This window comes from Corvus hawaiiensis, chromosome 1 (assembly GCF_020740725.1).
Source record: "Corvus hawaiiensis isolate bCorHaw1 chromosome 1, bCorHaw1.pri.cur, whole genome shotgun sequence".
NCBI classification, from domain to species: domain Eukaryota; kingdom Metazoa; phylum Chordata; class Aves; order Passeriformes; family Corvidae; genus Corvus; species Corvus hawaiiensis.
This window is the reverse complement of record NC_063213.1, coordinates 93,637,375-93,658,090: the sequence shown is the minus strand read 5'-3', so window position 1 is coordinate 93,658,090 and position 20,716 is coordinate 93,637,375. Positions and strand designations below refer to the sequence as shown.

The 20,716-nt window shown below is 65.2% G+C and overlaps 2 protein-coding genes across 4 annotated transcripts; one reads left to right on the top strand and one right to left on the bottom strand.

Annotated features, from left to right (window-relative positions):
• The first annotated feature begins 880 nt into the window (after positions 1–880).
• On the top strand, positions 881–17,017 carry SMARCD2 (SWI/SNF related, matrix associated, actin dependent regulator of chromatin, subfamily d, member 2). 2 transcript variants are annotated; one of them, XM_048314725.1, is made up of 13 exons: positions 881–932; positions 7,658–7,845; positions 11,035–11,077; positions 11,511–11,633; positions 11,962–12,081; positions 12,418–12,513; positions 13,268–13,369; positions 13,913–14,074; positions 14,216–14,313; positions 14,841–14,976; positions 15,069–15,191; positions 15,813–15,914; positions 16,008–17,017. In XM_048314725.1, exons 1-13 carry the CDS (start codon positions 906–908, stop codon positions 16,059–16,061), a joined length of 1,374 nt encoding a protein of 457 aa, XP_048170682.1. In that variant the 5' UTR covers positions 881–905; the 3' UTR covers positions 16,062–17,017. The 2 variants fall into 2 exon arrangements, with proteins under 2 accessions (XP_048170682.1, XP_048170676.1); XM_048314719.1 differs by having other exon boundaries at positions 882–932; positions 7,661–7,845.
• A 97-nt stretch (positions 17,018–17,114) lies between these two features.
• PSMC5 (proteasome 26S subunit, ATPase 5) lies at positions 17,115–20,545 on the bottom strand. 2 transcript variants are annotated; one of them, XM_048314737.1, is made up of 12 exons: positions 20,439–20,545; positions 19,896–19,967; positions 19,336–19,405; positions 19,046–19,143; positions 18,821–18,877; positions 18,520–18,750; positions 18,314–18,440; positions 18,044–18,234; positions 17,867–17,965; positions 17,660–17,770; positions 17,500–17,586; positions 17,115–17,224 (listed from the first exon to the last, which is right to left on the bottom strand). In XM_048314737.1, exons 1-12 carry the CDS (start codon positions 20,475–20,477, stop codon positions 17,171–17,173), a joined length of 1,236 nt encoding a protein of 411 aa, XP_048170694.1. In that variant the 5' UTR covers positions 20,478–20,545; the 3' UTR covers positions 17,115–17,170. The 2 variants fall into 2 exon arrangements, with proteins under 2 accessions (XP_048170694.1, XP_048170696.1); XM_048314739.1 differs by lacking the exons at positions 19,336–19,405; positions 20,439–20,545 and having other exon boundaries at positions 19,896–19,960.
• Between the last annotated feature and the right edge of the window lie 171 nt (positions 20,546–20,716).

Genomic DNA, 20,716 nt, shown 5'->3' with positions numbered 1-20,716 from the left:
GTGGAACGGGCTGGGCCCTTCGGGGGGCGGGGCTGTTCCGGGGGCGGGGCTGTTCCGGGGGCGGGGCTGTGCCCGGGGGCGGGGCTGTTCCGGGGGCGGGGCTGTTCCCGGGGGCGGGGCTGTAACGGGGGCGGGGCTGTAACGGGGGCGGGGCTGTAACGGGGGCGGGGCTGTACCGGGGGCGGGGCTGTGCCCGGGGGCGGGGCTGTGCCCGGGGGCGGGGCTGTGCCCGGGGGCGGGGCTGTACCGGGGGCGGGGCTGTGCCCGGGGGCGGGGCTGTACCGGGGGCGGGGCTGTGCCCGGGGGGCGGGGCTGCTCCCGGGGCGCGGCTGTGCCGGGGGCGGGGCTGTGCCGGGGGCGGGGCTGTTCCTGGGGGCGGGGCTGTGCCGGGGGCGGGGCTGTTCCCGGGGGCGGGGCTGCTCCCGGGGCGGGGCTGTTCCCGGGGCTGTACCGGGGGCGGGGCTGTTCCTGGGGGCGGGGCTCTGTCCCGGGGGCGGGGCTGTTCCCGGGGGCGGGGCTGTTCCTGGGGGCGGGGCTCTGTCCCGGGGGCGGGGCTGTTCCCGGGGGCGGGGCTGTTCCCGGGGGCGGGGCTGTACCGGGGGCGGGGCTGTTCCCGGGGGCGGGGCTGTGCCGGGGGCGGGGCTGTGCCGGGGGCGGGGCCTGAGGCGGCGCGCGCGGAGCCGTTCCCGTTCCTGTTCCCGTTCCCGGCGCCGCCGCCGCCGCTCGGAGCCGCCGCCGGGGCCTCTCCGCCCCGTCCCGTCCGCTGCGGCCCTGCCATGGCCGGGCGCGGCGCCTTCCCGCTCAGCCCGCTGCCCCCCGCCGCCGCCCCGCCGGCCCCGGGGCCCGGCACCGCCCTGCTGCGCGGCCCCAGCCCCGCGCCCGCCGCCGCCCCGGGCTACCGCGCCATGGGCCCGGCCGCCGCGCAGTACCAGGTGAGGCGCCCCGGGGCGGCGGGAGGGGCGCGGAGGGCACCCAGGGTCCCGGGCCGGGGTTGAGGGACCGGCGGGGCCTTCCCGGGGCAGCGCGGCCGGGCCTGGCCGGCATCGCCCGGAGCGGGCCCGGGACCCCCGGCCGGCCCCCCGATGGGGCCGTTCTGCTGCCCTTTTTACTCGGGACACCTGCTTCTTCCTCTGCTCTCACTTTGCACCCTCAAAGCCCGGTAAAAGTTCGGCCGGGCCCGTCCCCTCCCGCAGCGGCTGAGCCGAGCCCGGGCCTGGGCCGGGGCCGCTCCGGTGGGGCCGAGAGCCCGATCCGCCTCCGCAGCCACCCTGTCCCGTCCTTCCCATCCCATCCCATCCCGTCCCGTCCCGTCCTTCCCATCCCCCGGCACGGACCCGCCTGGAACACGTTTGCGTCCTTGGCAAAGGCGGAGGTAACGCGTGGTGTGCAGGTGTGGGCTCGGTGTATCCTCGGAGTATTCTCGGTGTATCCTCCGCAAGAACAAGGGCTTGCTCAGTGGTGGGAGAGGAGAGCAGGCACTCGGTAATGTTGGGGAAAGTAAATCAAAACAACGAGCAGCCCTCAAAAAGCACAAGAAATCGCTCGTTTTTCAGCCTGGCGTCTTTTACAAGTAAATTCAGGAAGTAAGAGCTGTGTTTACAAGGCATGGAGGGACAGGACACAGGGAATGGATCCCAGTGCCAGAGGGCAGGGCTGGGTGGGATATTGGGAATTGGGAATTGTTCCCTGGGAGGGTGGGCAGGCCCTGGCACAGAGTGCCCAGAGCAGCTGGGGCTGCCCCTGGACCCCTGGCAGTGTCCCAGGCCAGGCTGGACATTGGGGCTGGGAGCAGCCTGGGACAGTGGGAGGTGTCCCTGCCAGGGCAGGGCTGGCACTGGAGGGGCTTTGAGGTCCCTTCCAACCCAACCCATTCCAGGATTCTGTGAGATTCCAGCAGTGAGAAGTACATCCTGACACGCATTCCTGCTCCCGCGTGCACACCCGGCTTCTCAGTTCGCTCCCAAGCTCGTGCTGATTATTTTGGGAATGAGTTTTCGGGTGTAAAGCTCAGTGTTCCAGGCAGGCTGGAAATGGAGGAGCCCAGTTGTGCAACACCTTCTCCTGGGCCGCCTCCTCCGGAGCTGTGCCTGATTTGCATGATTTAAAACTCAGGAAATAAACCAAGCTCAGGGAGGTTCTGGCTCCTTAACACAGGAGAAGGAAACAACTTCCTCCTGCAGCCTTAAAAACGGCAGAAAATGCTGTTGGAAGCTGAGCTGGCCGAGCGTGAGGCGCCGGTAACTCGAGGCAGGGGCACTGCCTGACCTTGCATGTGCAGGGTGCAAAATCCAGCTGGGAAGCTGGAGCCAGCCGGGAGCAGCCGGGTAAACAGGCTGGCAGATGCTGCTTGCCCGCTGCTGGGGTGGCAGCAGGTGTCGGGAGCACGGGGTGATGTCCCCGCCGTGATGTCCCCGCCATGATGTCCCCCCGGGATCCAGCAGGATCCAGCCCCGGGGCTGGCGCTGAGCAGCCTCTCCCTGAGCCTGGGAAAGGAGAGCATCCAGAGGGTCTGCCCTTTGTTTTGCAATTCCCAGGCTGGGGAAAACAGCCCCTCCCATCGCTGCCATCCCCCCGGGGCTTGCTTCTGTCCCAGTTTAAGGAAGAGCTGCGTTGTTTGGGCACCAGGAGACACAAGGGGCCCTGACCAGGCTAACGAGGGCTTAGGGGCTCTAATCTCGGGATTATTAAACATATGCTCGTCCTTTGGACATCCTCGTGTGCCTGCTGGGGATCTCCTGGCAGCCCCGGCAGGGAATCCGAGGGGATCGCTCCCTCTGGGGGCAGCTGATGTTTCCAGAGCAGCCAGGGGCCGGTGCCATGCCTGGAGCAGGAAGGAGAGGCCTTTTCCCAGGAGCAGGAGGATCAGGCTGTGTGTGGGGGGTGTGGGCACATCCCCCACCCTGATCCCTGTCCCTGGAGCAGCAGGGATTACAGGCTGAGCCCCAGCATCCAGGTTGTGCTGTTCCATGGAAGTTCAGCCAGAAGGAGCCTTCCTGTTTTTTCAGGTGGTGGTTCCAGGTTTAGGAGAGTTTTTCCCGAGTTTTGGGGTTGGCACTGTGGCCTGGAGCAGCGTGGATCCGTGTGGGATGAGGCCTTGGAATGCAGCACTCAGGCCCTGCAGTTACCCCCAGCCGATGCTTCCCTGGTGCAGAATTAGGTCCCCATTAAAGGGGTTTCACTGGCACATGTTGGGAAGACAGAGCCTGGATTCCCTGGGACAGGAGGCTGCTGCAGTCCCAGAACTGCCAAGCCTGGAAGCAGCTCGGTGATCCCGTCCCTGGGCAGATGGCAGTGGGAAGGAAAGTCGTGCTTCATGGAGAAATCCATGGGGGCAGTGGGACGGAGGAGCCGAGGAAGTGTGGAATGTTGTGCCAGGTGAAACTGGGGAGGCCTGGACATGTTGGAGAGGGTGCAGTGCAGGGGAAATCCACCCCTTTGGGGGCAGGGAGAGCAGGGCTGCTGCTCATGGAGCGCTTAGGATGGGCTTGGAGGGGGCCGGGGGACAACAGCCAGGGCTGGAGCTGCTCCAGAAAGCTGCTTGTGCTGGATAACCCCACCCTTCCCGAGGGAGAGGCTTTCCAGGGCAGGTTTCATCAGAGCCCGAGCCTGGAGCTGCTTCCAGCGCTGATCCAAAGCAGATGGACACTGTCCCTTGGAGCAGGGGGAGGAGGGCAGCGGCAGAGCCCAGGCACGCTCTGCTCTGCTGCTCCTGGGGACGTGACAGTGGAGGGGGAGCAGCAGCACCTCCAGGGCTTTGCTCCCTCTGCTTCCACAGGGCCTTCCCGGGAGCCCCCGAGGCCATTCCCGGAGAGTTTGGCGCTGCAGGAACACCACGGGCAGGGTTTGTGCCAGGCCCAGCTCTGCTCCTCCCCAGAGCCTCCTGCAGCTCTCAGGAGGAGCCAACCCTTTGTTCCTTGTTCCTGCTGCTGCCCCTGTGGGATCTGAATCCCTGAGACCTCTCCTTTCCCTGCCCTGGGAGGTGCAGGGCTCGGGCTGTGGGGCTGTGGACAGGCAAGTTTGTCCAGCCCACACAGCTCTGCTGCTGCTGGAGGCATTCCAGGACGTGTCCTGGCTCTGCTGGGGGCTGTGCCTGCGCTGTGCCCTTCTCCCGTTGATTTACCACTTCCTCCTGTCCGGTTTTCAGCTGAGATCTGCCTCCTGGAGCTCCTCGTGTCTCACACACTGAGGTTTTCCGAGCGTGGGGGATTTGGGGGCTTGCAGGGAGCTGCAGCAGAGTTTGCAGCAGCATCTCCATCCCAGCAGCACCTCCCAGCTCGAGGTCTGTGCCAGCAGCAGCCCAGGCTCTCCCTGGCACCCTCCCAAGAGGGATTTGCTCACAGATAAGGAGGAACAAAGGGGAAAAATCACCCTTTTGGGGTGTGCTGGGGGTTCAGTTGATCCCAGTCCATGCAAAGCCCTGGGCAGCCGAGCTCTCCTTGAGCCCAGCCCAGTGTGGAGCTTGAACAGGGGTGGTTTCCATATCCCCACGGGAAGTGCTGCTGCACGAGGGGAGGATCTCGCAGAAGAGCTCCTGGTGCTGGGCCAGGCTCTGCTCCCAGAGCCCCGGGCGAGGATGGATGTGGGCTCTGGCTCCCTGGTTCCCTGTCGGTGTGCACGGAGCTGGATCCTGGGGTGGCTGTGGGGAGGAGCCTTCCCCCGGCTGGGGAGGTGCAGGGAAGAGCCAGGATCCTGGAAGAGGCTCTGGAGCTGTTTGCACAATTCCTGCTTTGCCTCAAGTTCTCTCTCCAGCCCAGCTTCTTCCTGCAGATCCATCCTGAGATTTATTGCTTCTCCTTTCTGCGACCAGCCCCCGACTTCTGGGCTGCGCTTCCTCAAGAAGGGGCCTTTGGCAGGCTCGGAGGCTCCTGCCATGCCAGCAAACATCCCTCGGGAATCCTTCCAGCCTGCCGCTGGATTCAGCCGGGGCCGGTTCCGAGCAGAGCTGCCCCGGGGCCCGTGGCCTGCACGGTGACCTGGGATGAACCCCCAGCGCAGCCCCATCCCTCGGCCGGCCCTGGCAGGGACAGACAGGAGCTGTTTGCTGTCCTGCTTCCAGAGGCTCCGCAGGGAAGGCTGGCCGGGATCCAGGCTGTTCCTCGCGCTGAGCTTGCAGGGTTTGCCCTTTGTCCGCCCCTCTGAGGGGAGGGGACGGGGCGGCCCCGGGGGTGGCACAGGGACAGGGGGTGCTGGGCAGGAACGAGCTCCTGCTTGGAGCTGGTTTAATCAAATTTCCTGAGTTTAAGCCCTCTGCATCCTGGGAATTGCCAGGCTTTCTGAAAGGGGCTGGGGACAGCCTTCACCCCGCGCTCTGGTGCTGCTGCCTGGCTTGGCTGCAGGTTTTAGGCTGGGCTTGTGTCAGAAGGGTCTGGGAGCCTTTGGGGGCAAGTCTGGTTGAGCCAAGAGGTTTTTCTGTTGCAAATGTGAAAATCCTGAGGGTAAAGTGAGGGGAAAAATCTGTGTGGAGCGTTCTGCTGTCCCCTTACTGCTCATCTGGGCGATCCAACGCGGGTCCCTGTGGGCTGGAAGTCGCTGCCCGGGCAGCTGAGCTGTGCCTGATGGTTCGCAGATGCTTTGGGAGGTGATGGGGACGTTAAAGTGAGACAAATCCATGTGTCCTTGTGCTGAACCTCTCCCTGCCCATGGAATTGTCCCAGTGGAGCCCTGGAAGGAGCAGCTGCACGCGCCAGAGACCTGCCCCAAGGACGTGGAGCTGTCAAAGACTCCCAGAAGCCTCCAAACCTCTCATTTCAGGGGTAGATCCGAAATGTGCTCCACGGAGTGGCAGAAGGAGGGAGGAGAGGCCTCAGGGCTGCCCTGGCTGAAGGACAGGAGCTGGGCACAGCTGGGTCAGCTCCAGGCAAGCTCCTGACAGCATTCCCAGGACAGGGAATGTCTCTGTAGCCCTGGAACCTCCCTGCCCCTCCAGGCACTGAAAACTACCCGGGGCAGGGTTTCCTGGTGGCTCCAGGGAATGCAGGTTCTGCTTCCAGCCTGGCCTCTGCACTGAGCTGCTCCTGGGGCCCAGGAATTCCAAATCAAAAGTTTCCCAGCTCCTTCTGGGGGTTTCTGTGCTCTCCAGAAGCCCTGGCAGGTGTCAGCACAGGTTTGGGTCGCACAGGGGTTACCCAGCCCTGCCGGAGCTGATCCTTCTCCTCTGGGATCTCCCCCTGGCACGGGCGCCAGGGGCAGCTCAGACCCTTGGCTCCGTGTTTAGCAGCTTCTCACGGAGGTGAGGGTGGTTTTAGGGTTTTTGAGGCTGCAGCGCCATCAAACCAACCCCTGCTGCAGCTCTGGGCTGTGGAAGAACAGTATTTACTGTGTTTGTCATGTTACACAGGGTGTGGGTCCTCCCAGCCCTGCCACAACGGATTTCTCGATAAACCCACAGAAATTGGGTCCTGGCCTTGTGGTTTTGGCACAGAAAGGTGCTGCTGGCCCTGCTCGCCCTCACTGCTGCTGCCAGAGTCATGAGGCCTTGCGCAAAGGGGGCTGAGCGGAAGGAGAGGAACATCTGGGAGCTGGGAGGAGGAAAAAGGAGCCTCCTGCCCTGGGGCAAGGGCAGCTCAGAGCCCGGGCTCTGGGGCTGCTGCTGCAGAGGCTCTGGAGCCGAGTGTGGGGTTGTGTTTGTTGTGTAACGGGCTCAGCCTGCGCCTGGCGGGCTTTGAGCTTCCTCGTGCAGCGCTAATCCTGGGGCCCTGCTGTGCCCTGCTCCTGGCTGGAACACAGCGCTCCTCTGGGATCTCCCCCTGGCACGGGCACCAGGGGCAGCTCAGACCCTTGGGTTCGTGTTTAGCAGCTGCTCACGGAGGTGGGGGTGGTTTTTAGGGTTTTTGAGGCTGCAGCACCATCAAACCAACCCCTGCTGCAGCTCTGGGCTGTGGAGGACAGGCCGGCTGCACCCCGTGTTCCCGACCCTGCTGCATCCCGGGTTTGCTCCCAGGTGAATCCCTGTGTGCAGGGAGTGAGCTGTTCCCTTGGCTGCCTGCCCTGCCGGGCTGTGGGGATGTCCTGGCACGTCAGGGGCCCGGGGCAGGGCAGAAATGCTGCTCTGCTGGCTCGGTGGCTCTCAGGGCCTCCCACCTTGGCAGGGGGAGCCGAGGATCAAAGGATCCCGGGAAGCTGCTGGAGGAGGAGGAGGAGCGGGGGCTGGTGGGGGCTGGGACCGGCTGTCCCCAGTGGGGACAACCCAGTGGCCCCCGAGGCACCAGCGGGTGCTGCTGGTCAGCGCTCCGGGGGTGCAGAGGGGCTGCCAGGGCTGGGACCCCTCGGGGTTGTGCCGTGGCTCCCGAATTCCCGGTGTGTGTCCCTGGAGGGGAAGGACAGGAGCTGGCTGCTCCATCCCTCCCTTCCTTCCTGCCTGTGGGAGGAGCTGGGATTGCCCTGCTCCCCCTCCGGTGCTGCTTTCCAGAGGGGAACCCGCGAGCTGCCCGGCGTGGGGACGTGTCTGGCAGTGTCCTCGTGCAGCTGTGGGGTGGTGGCACGGGGCCACCAGCGGGGCTTGGCCTCCACTGCTGCCAGGCCACGCTTCCCTGCGCCCCATGGCTTCTCCTCCCGCCTGCTGTCATTCCCTGCCCCAGGATTCACCCTCGGCTGGGTGGCACCTGGTGGGTGGCACCGTGTCAGGGCCCTGTTTAACCCCCGTGTCCCTGTTTTCCAGCAGCGCCCCGGGATGCCCCCCGGGAGCAGGATGCCCATGGCCGGGCTGCAGGTGGGACCCCCGGGAGCCCCCCCCTACGGAGCAGCGACCCCGCTGAGGCCCGGCCTGCCCCAGGCCATGATGGATCCCTTCAGGAAGCGCCTGCTGACCCCTCAGGCACAGCCACCCATGGCCACCCCCAGGAGAGGGTAAGGGCTGGGATGTCCCCTCCAGGGGGGATTCCCTTGGGATGGGGGGGGGTCCTGCACGTCATAAAATCATGGAATGGTTGGGGTGCAAGGAGCTTAAACCCATCCAGTGCCACCCCACTGTGGGCAGGGCACCTTCCGCCAGCCCAGGGTGCTCCAAGCCCTGTCCTTGAACGTTCCCAGGGCTGCCACGCTGATGGGAGGCGGCGTCCCTGCTTCCCAACGAATCCAGGGTGTTTCAGCTCATGTTCTCCATCCAGGAGCTGCTTTGTTCGAGCCAGGCACAAGAATTCAGTCCCAACAGGATTTTCTGCTGGGAAAATCCCCCAGAGCACAGGAGAGCCCTGTTCTGGGAATATCCATATAACTGTAAATGATATAAGTGTAGGGGTAAACGAGCTCTCAGTGCAGGTACAGAGCTGTAAAAACATGGATGTGATTCCATCCGGGACAAGGATCCCAGGGCGGTGTCCAGTCAGTGTTTGACTCTCTTTAAGACCCCAGAGCCTCTCCAGGTCCCCACTCGAGTGTGTCACAAGTGTCCCACCGTGCAGAGTGCCACAGCTCCTGTCCTGCTGCATGGGGGACCAGCAGGGCTCTCCTCCAGCCTGGCACCTGTGGGGCTCGGGAATGTTTCGGGATGGGGGCAGAGATCCCTCAGTCTGCAGCTTCCCCTCGCTCTGATGTCCACACCAGGAGCCAAAGAGCCTCGTGGTGTCCCCAGCAGCAGCTCCTGGGGGTCTTCCTCGTGCTCCCAGGGGTCCCTGGTGGCTCTGGCGGGCACAGACATGGCTGGAAGGGCGGGATGGGGCTGGCGGGTTTTAGGGAAGGGCGGGATGGGGCTGGCAGGTTTTAGGGAAGGGCAGGATGGGGCTGGCAGGTTTTAGGGAAGGGCGGGATGGGGCTGGCAGGTTTTAGGGAAGGGCGGGATGGGGCTGGGGGGTTTTAGGGAAGGGCGGGATGGGGCTGGCAGGTTTTAGGGAAGGGCGGGATGGGGCTGGCGGGTTTTAGGGAAGGGCGGGATGGGGCTGGGGGGTTTTAGGGAAGGGCGGGATGGGGCTGGCGGGTTTTAGGGAAGGGCGGGATGGGGCTGGGGGGTTTTAGGGAAGGGCGGGATGGGGCTGGCAGGTTTTAGGGAAGGGCGGGATGGGGCTGGCAGGTTTTAGGGAAGGGCGGGATAGGGCTGGCGGGTTTTAGGGAAGGGCGGGATGGGGCTGGCGGGTTTTAGGGAAGGGCGGGATGGGGCTGGCGGGTTTTAGGGAAGGGCGGGATGGGGCTGGCGGGTTTTAGGGAAGGGCGGGATGGGGCTGGGGGGTTTTAGGGAAGGGCGGGATGGGGCTGGGGGGTTTTAGGGAAGGGCGGGATGGGGCTGGCGGGTTTTAGGGATGCCCCCTGGAGCTGCAGGCAGGGCAGGGCTCTCTGGGCTCTGCCAGGAGCTCCTCGTGAGTTCACAGCCCTGCTGATCCCTCCCCATGAGGGTTTCCTGACTCCGGGAGTCTCCAGGCAGGATCCCTTGGTGCTCATGGATGCTCAGCTCCCTTTCCCTTCCCTGGAGCTCCATTGCTCCCTCCCGGAGCATCCCGGCAGCTGCACAGCCGGAGCCAGCTGGGGTCAGGGAGCAGCCTGGCAGCCACAGGGACATCAGAGCCACCCCGGGCTGGGCACTGGGATCTGGGATCAGCCAGGCTCAGCTGGCTGGCATTCCCTGCTCCCAGCCAGCGGATCAGGGGAGCTGCCAGCTGCTCTGGGGTATCCAGACCCTGCGGGCAGGAAGGGTCGGATGGGGCAGGAATTGCTCCAGAGAGGGACTCTGAGCTGTCCTTGAGAGTCCTTCTGGAGCATCCAGCGTTCCCTGGACCCCTCCTGTGCGACCCTGGATCCCTCCTGTGCGACCCTGGATCCCTCCTGTGCGATCCTGGATCCCTCCTGTGTGATCCTGGACCCCTCCTGTGTGACCCTGGACCCCTCCTGTGCGACCCTGGACCCCTCCTGTGCGATCCTGGACCCCTCCTGTGCGATCCTGGATCCCTCCTGTGTGATCCTGGATCCCTCCTGTGTGATCCTGGATCCCTCCTGTGTGATCCTGAATCCCTCCTGTGTGATCCTGGATCCCTCCTGTGCGACCCTGGATCCCTCCTGTGCGATCCTGGATCCCTCCTGTGCGATCCTGGATCCCTCCTGTGCGACCCTGAACCCCTCCTGTGTGATCCTGAATCCCTCCTGTGCGACCCTGGATCCCTCCTGTGCGACCCTGGACCCCTCCTGTGCGATCCTGGATCCCTCCTGTGTGATCCTGAATCCCTCCTGTGCGATCCTGGATCCCTCCTGTGCGACCCTGAACCCCTCCTGTGCGACCCTGAACCCCTCCTGTGTGATCCTGAATCCCTCCTGTGTGATCCTGGATCCCTCCTGTGCGATCCTGGATCCCTCCTGTGTGATCCTGAATCCCTCCTGTGTGATCCTGGATCCCTCCTGTGTGATCCTGCTGCTCCACGTGCAGCTGGAGAGCTGGGACTCCCCGGTGCCCTGGCCCCGTGGTGCTCCTGGCCCCGTGTCCCGTGCAGGAAAGCAGGAGCAGGGCATTCCCTGCTGTGCCCAGGCTCTGCAGGAGCTCGGCGGGCGCTGGGATGGGCTCGGGATGGTGGGAATCTGCACTGGGCAGGATCGGGCCCAGCTGAGCTGGGTTTTCCCAGGATTTCAGCCCCACCACAGCAGGGTTTGGTTTGAGCTGGGTTTAAGGGAGTTCCTGGCAGTGGCTTTGGTTGGCAGCACTGGGAGAATGGAATGGCTGCTTCCAGAGGGGAAATTTGAGAATTCTGTCCTGCAGGCCCTGGCTTTGCCTTGTATCACTTCCCCTTGCTCCAGGATTTCCTGGATTTCCTTCCCTGGTGTCGGGCTCTAACATCCAACACCTTCCCCCTGGAATATCCTGGGCTGGAAGGGACCCTCGGGATCAGCCAGTCCCAGCCCCTGGCCCTGCACAGACACCCCAACAACCCCACCCTGGGCACCCCTGGCAGCGCTGTCCCAGCGCTCCTGCAGCTCTGGCAGCCTCGGGGCCGGGACCATTCCCTGGGGAGCCTGGGCAGTGCCCAGCACCCTCTGGGGGAAGAGCCTTTCCCAGTACCCATCCTCCCACGGGCAGGAGCGGCTGTCCCGTGGGAGCTGTGACTGTTCCCTGTTTCCCAGGGTGAAGAGGAGGAAGATGGCTGACAAGGTGCTGCCACAGAGGGTGAGTGTCCCCTCATGCCAGGGTGGGGGGGATCTCCCCGAGTTCCCTTGTGCCTGCTGGGAATTTCTGCTCAATCCCAAAGCACCCTGGGATGTTTCTGTCTCTCCCTTGGCGTTGCAGGGGAGGGTTGGGGTGGGTTAAGTTGGACTCCGAGCAAGCGAGGAGCAGGAATGGGGTGGGGTGGAGATCTCAGGAGGTCCCTCCGAGTCCCTCTTGGGATTCCAGGGTTCCATTCCATGCTGGGACACCAGAAATGCTGCTGGGAACAGCGACAGGCTCCACACTGGTTTGGGCAGAGCTTTGCCGGGCTCCAGGCTGGGTTTAAAATAAGAGCTGGGTGCTGGACTGGTCACCTGGTGTCCCCCTGGCTGCTGGGGCTGTGGGGGGACCCAGCCCATCCCAGCACACCGGGATTGACCATTCCTGTGTCCAGATCCGGGAGCTGGTCCCAGAATCCCAGGCCTACATGGACCTCCTGGCCTTTGAGCGCAAGCTGGACCAAACCATTGCTCGGAAGAGGATGGAGATCCAGGAGGCCATCAAGAAACCCCTGACGGTGAGTGGGGGGCTGGGAATCGTGGATTCATGGAATCACGGGATTCTTAAGGTTGGAAAAACCCTGTAAGGTCATCAAGTCCAACCATGACACTAAGCCATGGCCCCAGGTGGGATATCCAGGAGTTTCCTGGACGCTTCGAGCGCTGGGGGATTCCAGCTCTGCCCAGGGCAGCCCATTCCAATGTTTCACAGCCCTTCCTGGGGATGAATTTTCCCTGATATCCCATCTAAACGTGCCTTGAGGCCGTTCCTCTCACCCTGACCTGGCAGTGGGTGCTGCAGTTCCCCTCACTCCGCTCCTGCCTCACTCTGTTCCCGTTCCACAGCAAAAGCGGAAGCTCCGGATTTACATCTCCAACACCTTCACCCCGGCCAAGGAGGAAGGAGAGGGCGGGGAGCGCGTGGCCTCCTGGGAGCTCCGTGTGGAGGGGAAGCTGCTGGAGGATGTGAGGACCAGCAGGGATGGAGGGATGGGGCAGGAGCTCTGGTCCATGGGGATCCCGGAGGGATGGAGGGTGGTGGTGAGGGGAGGAGCTCTGCTCCGTGAGGATGATCCAGGAGGGATGGAGTGATGGTGGGAGGAGGAGCTGGTCCATCAGGACCATCCAGGAGGAATGAGGAGGTGGGAGGAGGAGCTCTGGTCCGTGGGGATGATCCAGGAGGGATGAGGAGGTGCTGGGAGCTCTGGTGCTGTGCTGAGAGCTCAGCTGGGGTGGCCCCCGCTCTACTCCGGGGTCTGGGGCTGGATTTGGGATCCGGCATCTCTGCTGCCCTGTCTGCAGCCCAGCAAGCAGAAGAGGAAGTTCTCCTCCTTCTTCAAGAGCCTCGTGATCGAGCTGGACAAGGAGCTCTACGGGCCGGACAATCACCTGGTGGAGGTGAGGTGGGCAGGGTCCCACTGGGAAATGGGGACGTGGCCCTGCTGCTCCCTCGGGATGCTCAGCCCCAGCCCAGGGCCTGCCCTGCTGGGTTTTTGGGGCTAGGGGCGGTGGGGGCTGGGCTCTCCAGCTTCCCCAGCCCAAGTTTAGGGATGCATTTTCTCCCCTGGCACAGCTCACCTCAGCGGGGCCGGAGCTGTGGGGTGCGAGGGGCAGGGACGCGGCTCCAGAGGCGGCTCCCCCCAGCCTGGCACAGATCCCACAGGGGCTCATCCCGGTGCCTTGTGGCAAGAAGGATTTGCCCTCTGCCTGCCCCTGAGCTGGAGGGTCCCTGGGGGGGTTAAGCAGTGCCTTGGAGAGGGATCAGAGCTTTGCTGGGTGCTCCCAGCTCGTGCTTTTCCCCCGGGAGATGCTGTGGAGAGGCTGAATCCCGTTCCAGGGGGGATTGGGAGCAGCTCTGATGCCCGTTCCCTGCAGGGTTGATGGGAAGCTGTGGGAGCCCTGGACACCAGGGCTGGAGCTGCCCCAGTCCATCCCAGTGCTGCTCCATCCCGGTGCTGGAGCACATCCTGGGCTGGGCTGGGCTGGGCTGGGAGGGCTCTGAGCTGACCCCACTGGGATCAGGGGCTGCCCCAGGCTGTGGGGCTGTGCCAGAGGCTGCCCAGAGCCCCAGCCCAGCTCTGCTGGCACAGCCCCCATTGGCAGGTGGCCACCATGGCCTTGGCCCGAGCAGTGTCCCCGTTGTCCCTTGCAGTGGCACCGGATGCCCACGACCCAGGAGACCGACGGCTTCCAGGTGAAGCGTCCCGGGGATGTCAATGTGAAGTGCACCCTGCTGCTCATGCTGGACCACCAGGTACGGCCTGGGGCCACCTGGGGACAGCCAGGGGTGGGGATGGGCTGAGCCAGGGCCTTGGATGAGGGATTGGGGGTGCAGGGAGTGAAAGGAGCAGGGGGAGCTCCGGGCAGGGACCCGCAGTGACAGCGGGGCTGTGGGGGACACTCCCGAGGGCCAGACAGACACAGACACTCCCCCTGCTTTGGGCTTCAGGAGGAATTTCTCCATGGAAAGAGTTAAAAACTGGGACAGGGCCTCGGGTGAGGGTGGGGGGATGCAGGGATTGGAAGGAGCACGGGGAGCTCTGGGCATGGGCACAGGGGCTGTGTGGGACACTCCGAGCGCCTCTTCCTCGGGCTGCAGGAGGAGTTTCTCCATGGAAAGGGGGCTAAAAACTGGGACAGGCTGCCCAGGGAGGGCTGGGGTCCCCACCCTTCTGTCCCAGGACCCACGGGGTTCCCGGTGCTCCGGGCTGGCTGTCGGGGTGGGGGTGGGGCAGAGGCTGGGCTCTGCTCTGGCAGCCCTGGCCGGCTCCGCGGCTGAGCCCGGCTGTCCCCGCAGCCCCCCCAGTACAAGCTGGACCCGCGGCTGGCGCGGCTGCTGGGCGTGCACACCCAGACCAGGGCCAGCATCATGCAGGCCCTGTGGCTCTACATCAAACACAACAAACTGCAGGACAGCCACGAGAAGGAGTTCATCAACTGCAACCGCTACTTCCGCCAGGTACCGGCGCGTTCCCGCCTCCCACAGCCCCTCCAGGCTCTGCTTGTGCCCCTTCCCCGGGCTCTGGCTTGCAGCACCAGCTTGGGGATGCCCCACCTGGTGCACAGGTGAGGGTGCCAGAGGCTCTGCTCTGCCCCCCAGATCTTCAACTGTGTCCGAATGCGCTTCTCCGAGATCCCCATGAAGCTGGCGGGGCTCCTGCAGCACCCGGACCCCATCATCATCAACCACACCATCAGGTGGGGGCACGACGTGGGCACTGCCCCTGGGGGCTCTGCGGGGTGGGCACTGGGCTGGGCACTGCCCCTGGGGGCTCTGCGGGGTGGGCACTGGGCTGGGCAGTGTCTCCACGACTGGGGGTGCCCCATAGGGTGGGCACTGGGCTGGGCAGTGTCCCCAGGACTGGGGGTGCCCCGTGGGTGGGCACTGGGCTGGGCAGTGTCCTGGGGCGTCCCGTGGGTGGGCACTGGGCTGGGGCGTCCCATGGGTGGGCAGTGTCCTGGGGTGCCCCGTTGGGTGGGCACTGGGCTGGGCAGTGTCCTGGGGTGCCCCGTGGGTGGGCACTGGGCTGGGCAGTGTCCCCGGGACTTGGGGGGCCTCCATGGGCTGGGCGGGCAGGAGGCTTTGAGGAGCCTGAAGGACCAGCACAAGTCACCTGGGAGGGGGAAGAACCACCAAATCTGGGGCTTCTTGGGGCCCTGTGTTGCTGTCGGGGCTCCATCCAGCCCCAGCAGCTCAGCAGGTGCCCCCAACCCCGTTCCCTCAGTGTGGACCCCAACGACCAGAAGAAGACGGCCTGCTACGACATCGACGTGGAGGTGGACGATCCCCTCAAAGCCCAGATGAGCAATTTCCTGGCCTCCACCACCAACCAGCAGGAAATCGCCTCCCTGGATGCCAAGGTGGGAGGGGACAGCGGCAGGGGACAGCCCTGGGGGCTGGGGTGGCCGTGTCCTGTGGGGACACAGCTCCTCTGACCCCATCACCTCCCCAGATCCACGAGACCATCGAGTCCATCAACCAGCTGAAGACACAGAGGGATTTCATGCTGAGCTTCAGCAACAACCCCCAGGATTTCATCCAGGAATGGATCAAATCCCAGAGGAGGGACCTCAAGGTAAAGGGGAGCAATTGTGAGGGAGGTTTGGGTTGGATATTGAGAAAAATTTCTTCATGGAAGGGGTGTCCAGCCCTGGCACAGCTGCCCAGGGCAGGGGTGGAGTCCCCATCCCTGGAGGGGATCAAAGCCATGGATGTGGCACTTGGGGACAGGGGCAGGGGTGAACATGGTGGTGGTGTTGGGGTAAGGCTTGAAGGTCTTTTCCAACCCTAACAATTCCGTGATTCTGAAGCCCTGGGGCTGGGCAGAGTGAGGGGCTGGGAGGGGTCTGGGTCCATCCTGGAGCTCAGAGAGGGCTCTGGGTCCATGCTGGGGCTCAGGGAGGTGTTTGGATTCCTCATGGGGCTGAGGGAGGGGCTGGGAGGGGTCTGGGTCCATCCTGGAGCCCAGGGAGGGGTCTGGGTCCATGCTGGAGATCAGGGAGGGGCTGGCAGGGGTCTGGGTCTGTCCCTGGAGCTCAGAGAGGGGCCTGGGTCCATCCTGGAGTCCAGGGAGGGGCTGGGAGGGGTCTGGGTCCATCCTGGAGCTCAGGGAGGGGCTGGGAGGGGCTGGATCTGTCCCTGGAGCCCAGGGAGGGGCTGGATCCGCCGTGGAGCTCATTCCCGGTGCTCCTGTCAGATCATCACGGATGTGATTGGGAACCCCGAGGAGGAGCGGCGGGCCGAGTTCTACCAACAGCCCTGGGCGCAGGAGGCCGTGGGCAGGCACATCTTTGCCAAGGTGAGCTGGGGGCTGGGCACGGCGCTGGGCCGGCAGTGACCCCTCCCTGGGCCAGCGTCCCCCGTGCCCCCCTGACGGCCGCGCTGTCCCCAGGTCCAGCAGCGCCGGCAGGAACTGGAACAAGTGCTCGGGATCCGCCTCACCTAAGGCGGGGGGCCCGGGCCGCCCCCGCGCCGCCACCCGAGCCGCACGGTACCGACTGGAAGCCTCAGCACTTGCATAGACCCGACGTGCCTGGAGGGGGGTGGGAGCCCCCCGGCCCCCCTGGACCCCCGGGCCGAGCACAGCGGGGTCCCCGCTCCCCCCGCAGCGCCTCCTCCGCTTTGCATCGCGCCCCTCCCCGCGCAGCCCCCGCGGGATTCCCGCTCCTCTGGCGCTCCCAAAAATCCTCCGGGAGCCGGGAAGCGCTGCCCGTGCCCGGGGGAGGAGCTGCCAGCCCCAGGCCGAGCCCAGCAGGCCCCGCCCTGCCCTCTCAACCAAAGTTCGTCATTCCAAACGCCAGCTCCCCCCGACGTTTTGCACTATTTTTGTGAACAGGTTTTATATAAAAAAAAAAACAAACGAAAAACAAAAAAAAAAGAAAAAGGCAGCGTTTTGTACAGTGGGTTTGTATTTGATGAGCTAATTAATATATATTGATTGAGTTCCTCTTCCTGCACTAGGCTCTGCAGGGGCTCGAGGGGGCTCCCAGGGCTGCTCTGGGCACACAGAACCGGGGATTGGGGTTCAGTTTGTGACAATCAGTTTATTCCTTCCCCCCCTCCCGCTGTTTGACGTAATTCCATCATGAACCACTTGTCTGGACGAGGTCTGGGGGGCAGAGGGGGTGGCTGTGCCCCAGGAGCCTGCGGGCAGTGGGGGCACCAGAACTGGAGATACTGGGGAGGAGGGAGGGGACCACGGGCACGGTGCCACCAGTGCCACCAGTGCCACCAGTGCCACCAATGCCACTGCTGCTCAAGTGCCTTGGCCCCCCTGCAGGCTCCCGAGGTGGGGGGGCGTTTACAGATTCCCAGGGTCGGGCTCAGGGGTGCCTGCTCTGCCTCTTGTGTAACCAGTTTTTGTCTATTTTGGATCTTTTCTAATAAAAGCAGTTAGCAGCAGCTCTGTGGGGTGTGTGCTGTGTCCTGCAGCTCTGGGGGGGTGCAGTGTCCTGCAGCCCCCACCCCGTCCCCAATCAGTCCCCAGTCAGTGCCCAGGCCTGGCCACAGCAGCTCTTTATTGACGGCACAGCGAGAGCAGCCCCGGCCTCACCGTTACTTCCAGAGCTTCTTGATGGACATGTTCTTCTCACTGTCCTTCTGCATCACCTGGGGGAGGGGACAGGGCCGGGTCCAACATTGAGCACCCAGACTGGGTGTTAATTACCCCAAAAACGCCTCCAAGGCCACGTTTTAGCCCTGCACAGCGAGGGCTCAGCAGCCTCTCTGGCCAGCCAGGCTCTGTCCCAGCAGCCCCTCCCGTGTCAGTCACATGGTGACAACCCCCTCGTCTGTCCCCCTGCAGCTCCCAGCTCCCGGCAAACACTGCCCAGGACACTTTGTGCCCCCGTCACCCCCGGTGCCACTGAGCCCCTGGCACCCACCTTGGCCACGGCCATCTCGAAGTCCTCCTGTGTGACGTGCACCCTCCTCTCCCTCAGTGCGTACATCCCCGCCTCTGTGCACACGCCCTGAGGGGACAGCACAGGGACGTCAGCCATGTCCCCCGTGCCAGCCCCGCTGTCCCCAGGCTCCCCAGCTCACCTTCACCTCAGCCCCCGAGGCCCCCGGCATCAGCTCCGCAATTTTCCGCAGGTTGATGCCCCGGGTCAGGTTCATCTTCCGGGAGTGGATCTTGAGGATGTCCAGGCGGGCCTGGAGCAGGGCACAGGGAGGGTTGGAGCCCCAGAATGGCTCCCAGGGACAGGGTGGGGACAGCAGGGACAGGGCCAGCTGGGGTGGCTCTGGTACCTCCTCGTTGGGAGGGGGGAACTCGATTTTCCTGTCGATGCGGCCGGGGCGCAGCAGGGCCGAGTCCAGGATGTCGATCCTGTTGGTGGCCATGATCACCTGCCCGGGGGGGCACAGCTGTCAGCACCCCAGGCACCGTGGGGCTGCCAGGGCCCCAGGCAGGGCTGGCCCCTCTACCTTGATGTTCTTGGTGGCCTCGAAGCCGTCGAGCTGGTTGAGGAGCTCGAGCATGGTGCGCTGCACCTCGCTGTCGCCGCCCGAGCCGCCCTCCAGGCGAGACGAGCCGATGGAGTCGATCTCGTCCATGAAGATGATGGAGGGTGCGTGCTCCCGGGCCATCACGAACAGCTCCCGCACCATGCGGGCCCCTGGGGGCCACGGGGCTCAGCCTGGCCCCGGGGCCACCCAGCCCCAAGGTGCCCCAGAGCCACCCCCCGCCCCCGTTACCTTCCCCGATGAACTTCTGCACGAGCTCGGAGCCGGACACGCGGATGAAGGTGCAGTCGGTGTGATGGGCCACGGCCCTGGCCAGCAGCGTCTTCCCCGTGCCGGGGGGGCCGTAGAGCAGCACCCCCTGCAAGAGCCCCGTGGCACCTCAGAGCCTGGCTGGGGGCGCGGGGACAGCCCAGGGACCCCCCCAGGGCGGCACTTGCCTTGGGCTGGGCGATGCCCAGCGCCTCAAAGAGCTCCGGGTGCTTCACGGGCAGCTCAATGACCTCCTTGATCTCCTTGATCTGCTTGTCCAGGCCCCCGATCATCTCGTAGGTGGAGTCCGGGACCTTCTCCACCATCATGAGGGACACGAGCGGGTCCACCTTGTTGGGCAGGATCTTGTGCAGGGTGTAGCTGTCATTGCGCAGGGCCACGCGGCAGTTGGGGGTCACCTGTGGGGACACGCGGAGGGCTGGGTGTCCCTGCCAGCCCTGGGCACCCCCCGCAGCCCCGGCCACTCACGTCATTGATGTCGATGTTCTTGTCCACGTCCACCACGAACTTCCCCTCTGGGTGCACCTGCAAAGGAGCCAACACCCCCAGGAGTGGTTTCCCTGGGGGTTCCCTGCCGAGGGACACCCACAGGGCCTGGCAGCAGCCCCAGGCCCAGCAGAGCCGGCCCATCCCCCGTGGGGACGCTGGGAGGTCCCGCAGCCCTGGCACCCTCGGGGCAGCTCGGCCTCGTACCTTGACCAACACCTTCTTCTTGTCCATGGCTCTCACCACCTCTCCCACGTAGGATCCCTGCTCCTGCAGCAGCTGCAGCTCCTCCCGCAGCAGCCGCACTGGGGACGGCAACGGGACAGCTCAGCACGGGCCCCGGGGGATGGAGCCCCCCAAAGCCCAGCTCAGAGCCCCCCAAAGCCCAGCCCAGAGACCCCAGCTCAGAGACCCCCAAAGTCCAGCCCAGAGACCCCAGCCCAGCCCAGTGCCCCCAGCCCACGCCCCAGGTGAGCAGAGGTGGCTCCAGGCCCCACCCTTGGCGTTGAGCTCGTTCCTCTGCGCCTGCAGCCGCCGCAGGTTCTGGCTCTTCTCATTCACGATGAGCTGGAGGGCAAAGGCTTTGCTGAGGGGGCTGTGCTGGGCTCACCCACACCCAGCACCACGGCTTTTAGCACAGAACCACGGAGTGCTCTGGGTTGGAAGGGACCTCAAAGCCCCTCCAGTGCCACCCCCTGCCCTGGCAGGGACACCTCCCACTGTCCCAGGCTGCTCCCAGCCCCAATGTCCAGCCTGGCCTTGGGCACTGCCAGGGATCCAGGGGCAGCTCCAGCTGCTCTAGGCACCCTGTGCCAGGGCCTGCCCACCCTCCCAGGGAACAATTCCTGCCCAATATCCCATCCAGCCCTGCCCTCTGGCACTGGGACAGGGACCTGGACAGGGACAGCCCCTCAGGCAGGGCAGCAGCGCTCCCAGCTCCGAGCACAGCCCCAGCTCCTGCCCGCCGACACCCGTGGGACAGCTCAGGGACAGGGCCGCGCCCCGCGGGCTGTGAGTGCCGTGCCTCGGTGCCTCGGTGCCGTGCAGCGCAGCTCACCTGCAGCTCCTCGATCTTGGACAGGTAATACTGCCGGAGCCCCGAGCCGCCCTTGCCATCGTCCATCTCCATCTGCAACAACGCAGCTCAGCACCCCCCGCAGAGCCCCAACTCGCCCATCAGCAGCCCCGACCCTCCCATCCTCTGTCCCCAGGCCCCAATTCCCCGCCCCGGGTCCCCAGTGGCCCCTTCCACCCCCTCACTCCCTTCCCGACGCCCCCAAGCCCAGTCCTGGGTCCCCCTTTTTCATCCCTCTCAGCAGCGCCCACAGCAGCCCCCGGCCCCGATCCCGGCCCCGATCCCGACCCCGCTCCCGATCCCGACCCCGCTACCGATCCAGACCCCGCTCCCGATCCCGGCCCGCCCCTCAGGCCCCGTCGCCCTCCCGGGGCCGCCGAGGCGAGACCCGCCGAGTCACGGCGCTGCCAGGCCCCGAGCAGCCCCGGCCGCAGCAGAGCCGGGGCAGCACGGAGCGCTCCGATCCCTGCCCGAGCCCCGCCGGTTCAGCCCCAGCGCGGCCCCAGCGCGGTCCCGGTCCCGCACCTGCTCGGGCCCGTCCAGCGCCATCTTCTCCGCCGGCATTGGGCCCCAACAAAGATGGCGGCCGCCGCCTTCCGCTGCCCGGCCCCTGCGCGCCCGCCGTGATGGCGTCACTTCCTCTCCGAAACGCGCCCCGCCGGGGTGGGCACAGTGCGCGTGCGCAATGGCCGGTCACTCCTGTCGGGACTGCGCCGCCATCTTGGAATGGTCAAAGGTGATTCCTCCGTGTAGTAAAGCACGGCAGGGGAAGGAAAGGGCGGTGAACGCGGCACCGAGCGGAC